Genomic DNA, 6,163 nt, shown 5'->3' on the forward strand with positions numbered 1-6,163 from the left:
TCTTTGATGTTCACTCACTTAGCACACGCATCATTTGGATTAAAACTAAATCGTAAAAATAAGACCATTTATAGGGGCATTCACTATAAACATAATTTATTTTAAATCTTAGGCATACACGACTTTCTGGTGAAAGTGAATCTAGCAGCCTGTGTGAAATGCACTAGGCTGTACTGTTCTGCACCAGTACAAATACCTGCAGGCGTTGCGCATGTTTTGCTTCATGAGTGTTTCTGCATTATATGAGTGGCTTTGGAATATAAACCGCAGCACGTTTCAGATGAAAAAACGCGACTTCTATTTCTGAAAATATCACAGTTAGGAGATTAATAACAAGTGGTTCCCTGCATTATTACAGCAAAGCGTGTGATTACAGTACTGAGCCGCTGCAATGGAGCAGCTCTAATGCTGTTAAATTACAGACGATGTACCACAGAGCAAAATAATGAACAGTGAAAGTAACAAAAACTTGTAAAATACATTTTAATGGGCATAATTAAGTGTGAAAACAACCAAAGGATATACAGTGAAACCAAAAATTATTCAGAGACCAGATACAATTTTTGATACTTTTTTTACTAGTGGGTGCAGGACACTATAGTTAATTTATGTAAGTGAGGATAGCAAAATAAACTAAACTGTGATATATTATACCCAAAAATTCATACAGTGGGCTACCAGTAAAATTGATACAAATTTGGGTCCAAAAATTATTCAGACCAAATCTGGGAATAAACTGAAGTTGAGGTTTGTATGAAGCTGGATGACAGCATGCCCAGGAGACCACAGGCTGTCATTAAGGCTAAGGGTTGCCCGACTAAGTATTGATAGTTGTGTAAATACTGTCATACTAACAGCTGTCTGATTTTTGGTTGATTGTAATCCATTACATACCTTTCTAACATTATCAAGCTGAATTTGTTCTGATACAGTGTAACTCTTGAGTTCTTGTCATATTTTATTACCATCTTCTAAACTATAGTGAATAAACTGTGATAATGTGAGAAATGTTGAAGGTGTCAGAATACATTTTGGTTTGACTATCTATTTGATAAATGAAGTTAACCAACTAACATTATACGTACTCTTTTGGTTTCTGTACCCAATATTTAAAAAACTTACAAATGCAATAAAAATATTGGTATCGACAAGTACCAAAAATAAAAGTATCGGTATCGGGCGAGTACTGGAAAAAGTGGTATCGGTGCATCCCTAATATTTACATTATCAAAGAACATTTTCAATGACAGCCTAGAGTTCAAGCACTCTCAAAAACTCCCATTAAAATCACTGAAGCTGTTTACACTGTGAAATTACTATCTTACAGATTCGTACACACATTTGCACTTTGTTGTTTCTAACGAGAGAATTCGCCAGAAAGAGGTATTCAGCCAGCAAGTGAGTGAACAAAACACCAGCATTTTAGCGATGACTCATCTGAACACCTCTGATTGGCCATTGCATTCATAAGTTCAACAGCATGATTGGTTATAATGTGCAGTGCTGTAAAAACGCGTCTGGCTCTGGCTCAGCGCCAGCCAGCGAACACAGATTTGAATTTAGCAGCTGATGATATGACGCGCTTAACGATTTAATCACGCTGGTGTGATTGTATCAAATATACAAAATATTATTCAGCTATTTTTTGTCTTTTGGTAGCTGCATTCAAAATCCACTTGGCTCAGAAATCTGAGGGGACACGTGCCCCCTCACTTTGAATGGACATGACGCTTCTGCATTGGACTATTTCTACCACAACACCATGGTTAGAGTTAGCGTTACCGCTTCTGGTTTCCTGACGTATGTCAGTCAGCGCTGTTTATAACAGAGAATTCTGCGTGAGTGAGTGTGCATGAGTGAGCGCGTGTGCATGAGTACAAGTGTGTGTGAGTGCGCGTGTGAGCGAGTGCGCGTGAGTGAGTGAGCGAGTGTGCGTGAGAGAGTGAGTGTGTGTGAGCGAGTGCGCGTGAGTGAGTGAGCGAGTGTGCGTGAGAGAGTGAGTGTGAGTGAGTGCACGTGCGTGAGTGTTAGTGAGTGTGTGTGAGTGAGCAAGTGTGCGTGAGTGCGGGTGTGCTTGAGTGAGTGAGCGACAGTGCGTGAGTGAGCGAGTGTGCGTGAGTGAGTGTTCGAGTGAGTGTGCGTGAGTGAGTGAGCGAGTGTGTGTGTGTGAGTGAGTGCGTGTGAGTGCGCGTGTGTGAGTGAGCGTGAGTGAGTGAACGTGTGCGCGTGAGTGCGTGAGCGAGTGCGTGTGCGTGCGTGAATGCGCGTGAGTGCACGTTAGTGAGTGAGTGCGCGTGTGTGAGTGCGCGTGTGTGAGTGCGCGTGTGTGAGTGCGCGTGAGTGAGTGCGCGTGAGTGAGTGCGCGTGAGTGAGTGAGTGTGTGTGCGTGCGAGTGTGTGTATGTGTGAGAGTCAGAGAGTGTGTGTGAGAGTGCGTGAGAGTGTGAGTGCGTGCGTGCGTGAGAGTGTACGTGTGTGAGTGAGTGAGTGAGTGTGTGTGTGTGTGTGTGTCTCTGGTTGTCAGCTGTGGTTAGTCCGATGGCAATTCTTCCCATTGTCTTCTAACCTAAAACAACAAAATGAACACAATCAGTAGTGTTATGATTTTATATGTCTAGGACTATCGTTTATTCATTGAAAAAAGATTTCTAAAGACTGTAGCCAGTTTTGATTTAAGGTTAGACCAAGCGATCCGAAATTTGCGTGAGTGAGTGCGCGTGAGTGAGTGCACGTGAGTGAGTGCGCGTGAGCGAGTGTGCGTGAGTGAGAGTGAGTGTGCGTGAGTGAGTGCACGTGCGCATGTGTGCGTGAGTGAGCGAGTGTGCGTGAGTGAGTGCGTGAGTGCGCGTGAGCGAGCGCGCATGAGCGAGGGAGTGTGTGGCCGTGTGAGTGAGTGAGTGAGTGAGTGAGTGAGCGAGCGAGCGTGCGTGCGAGTGCGCGTGAGTGAGTGTGTGTGTGTGTGTGTGTGTGTGCGTGAGTGAGCAAGTGTGCGTGAGTGTGTGTGAGTGCGTGAGCAAGTGAGTGAGTGAGTGTGCGTGTGTGTGTGTGTGTGTGTGTGTGCGCGTGAGTGAGCAAGTGTGCGTGAGTGTGTGAGTGCGTGAGTGTGCGTGAGTGCGTGTGTGCGTGAGCGAGCAAGTGAGTGAGTGTGTGCGAGTGAGGGAGTGAGTGAGTGAGTGTGTGTGTGTGTGTGTGTGTCTCCTTGCAGCAGAATAGCAGTGCTGGTGTGATCTTGCTCCATTCGCTCAGCTCTCAATGTGTCCGTGTGCTTTATCAAGAGAGGTTTCTCCAGGAAACAAGCAGTTTCACCTCCGTCTGTGAGTTTATGCTCAATCTCAACCATCTCTAAGCATGGAGAGTCTCCTCTGACTCTGCTGTTTCCATCTGTTTCTGAAGTGTGTTATGTAGTTGATATGCGTCTGCATTTAAATCACCACAGCAAAGTTTCAAGCGGTCGTGTAACTTCCTCCTGCAGCTGTTGCCGTGGAAACAACACTTGTGACTGTGCTGAAATCTAGCGGAGTAAAGCTCACAGATCTCAAACTGTTGTTATATAGTGAACACGTGTGTCTGATGGGTTTGACGGCGCTAAAGTCATATTGCTGACCTACTAAATTAACAAGACGCTTTTAACTAGTAAATATCAGCGTAACTTAAATTTTGAGTCTTATTTGGTACATATTGCTTGTATTAATAATAAACAAATATTTATTAATTTATATAAGCACACCTCTCATCCAATTATCAATACAAAAACTATTAATTTTCATTAAGCACATTTTCTCAGCACTGTAGAAAACCTATTTATTTATTTATTTCATTAATCACATTTTCTCTTCCAAATTATCAGTACAATAACTGTTTGAGTTAAGCCCATTTTATCTCTGATTATCAAAGCAAAAACTATTTATGTATGTATTTATTTATTATATTTTTTAATTGTGTAAGCACATTTTCTCCTCCAATTATCAATACAAAAGCTATTTATTTATTTCATTAATTACATTTTCTCTATTTAAACTATTTATTATGTACTTATTTATTTGTTTTATTTATTTTCTTCACGCACACTTTCTCCAATTATCAGTACAAAAACTATTAAAGCACATTTTATATCCTATTATCGATACAAAAACAGTTTAGTTATCTATCTAGCTTTATCTATCTATTTGTTTTTTTAATAAGCACATTTTCTCCTCAAATTATCAGTACAAAAACTATTTATGTATTTAAGCACATTTTACCACCAATTATCAATACAAAGCTATTTATTTACAATATATTTGTTATGTTTGTATATTAGAATTTGTTGCATTGTGGCATATTTTTATTATTTATTTAAACTATTTTAATATTAGTTTAGTTTACATGGTTTAGCGTTTAGCCTAAACATCATTGAATTTGTTATATTGACATTAAAATAAAAAGTTAAAATACGATTAAATAAGAAAATAAAAGGTATTGCGTTATAGAAATGTGTTAGAATAAATGCATCTTCTGAATTAATAAATGTAGCGTGTGAATCTAATAAGATCAGCATTGAGAATAGTCTCTTATCTGCACTGACTGTTCTGCCATTAATTTAGTCATGTTTCCAGTATTAATCAATCGTGCCCATTAGGGCTGGGTAAAAAATATAGATATCTCTATATTAATCGATTCTCATTTTTACAGAACGATATCGAATCTTAAATCACAAGAATCGATTAGTTTAGCCAGTTTTCAGTTAATGGACGGAACATTGAAGCGCACCTCCCATCCAATAAATCGCAGTAAGCATTGTACTTTGGTGCTTTTAATATGAAACAAAGTCTCAGATTTCAGATTCTGTTCATTGTATTGCAGAATTCAAACAATAAATGCCTTTTTGGCGCGGTTTAATGTAGAGTGATCGCTGTAGCACCTCAGTGAACTGATCATCTCCTCTGCTTTATTACTAGTTATAGCACAAAATAAACATGACTAAACATCCGAAGGGAAGTTAAAAGAAAGAGTACAACTTTAAAATCCGTACCTTGTCTCGTGTAATCGCTCAATCAGTGTTTCAGCCGCGCAAAGACCTCAATATAACGGCTTGTAAACAATGTAACGTCACATTTACCTCAGAAAAACATATTCGGTGACCATAAACTCATTAGTCAGATAGAAAAATAAACTGTGCATATATTTAACATTTTGCTAAATATATGCCCCATATAACATATTAATAACATATAAGTTTTTATGACAGCCACCATTTAAATGTTTATATTTAAAAACACGAATTGAAGTAGAAATATTATTATGTAATTGTGACTTTATTATTTTAAAAACTTCATCAAGTGTTATTTTAACAAATCATTCAATTTTAACCTTCAATATTATACTAATGTAGTACCAACTGACTCTCATTAATTTTTTACAGCATTAGTTTTTTCCTTGAGAAAATTTGGCATGTACGGTACCTGATATATATTCAAAATAATCAATACCGAATCGAATCGCAAGCTTGTGAATGCGAATCGAATCGTGAAATTTGTGTGAAAACCCAGCCCTAGTGCTCATGATTACAGCTGCTCTGTTGGGTTTCCCGTGGCTGCGTCTCTGCACTGATCTGGATGTAGGTCAGACGTTCATGCATCAGTGTAATTAGCCGTGATCTCGTGAAGGAGATGAGAACAGCGGCCATGCATCATGCTTTTATAGCTGAAGTGTGTCTGTACTGGTGTGGAGACAGACCGCTCTCTTTCTCTGTCGTAGAGGCTCAGATACAGCCGTGCTTAGCGCTCATTTCAGGATGCTATTTTTTAAAAGCTTGTCGTCTTGATGAGTGACCCACTAACACCGAAGGCTCAGAAAGTGGAACAATGTAGAAATTAATTGCACATGTGACCTCATTATGTTTTCTTTTGTCAGCCCGAGAGTGAAGTCTCAACGACAGCTGAAGACTGTTCATCTGAGGTAAGATCCATTAGACGTTTAAGCTGTTTATGTATTTATTTATTTTCGTTAAGCACATTTTCTCCTCCAATTATCAACACAAACAGCATTTATGTATGTATTTATTTATTTAAGCACACTTTCTCCTCCATTTATCAAGACTAAAACTATTTATCTATTTATTTATTTAAATTAAGCACATTTTCCCTCAAATTATCAATGCAAAAACTAGTTATTTATTTATTTAT

The 6,163-nt window shown here is 38.9% G+C and overlaps 1 protein-coding gene across 1 annotated transcript in view; it reads left to right on the plus strand.

Annotated features, from left to right (window-relative positions):
* LOC107569920 (A-kinase anchor protein 9-like) overlaps positions 1–6,163 on the plus strand; it is a 76,631-nt gene that overhangs the window by 24,205 nt on the left and 46,263 nt on the right. Inside the window, exon 3 of the mRNA XM_016256089.1 lies at positions 5,892–5,936. Within this exon, the coding sequence (XP_016111575.1) occupies positions 5,892–5,936 (45 nt within the window). The remainder of the gene's footprint in view (positions 1–5,891; positions 5,937–6,163) is intronic.

Source organism: Sinocyclocheilus grahami, unplaced genomic scaffold, assembly GCF_001515645.1.
Source record: "Sinocyclocheilus grahami isolate Dianchi unplaced genomic scaffold, SAMN03320097.WGS_v1.1 scaffold1396.1, whole genome shotgun sequence".
Lineage (NCBI taxonomy): Eukaryota > Metazoa > Chordata > Actinopteri > Cypriniformes > Cyprinidae > Sinocyclocheilus > Sinocyclocheilus grahami.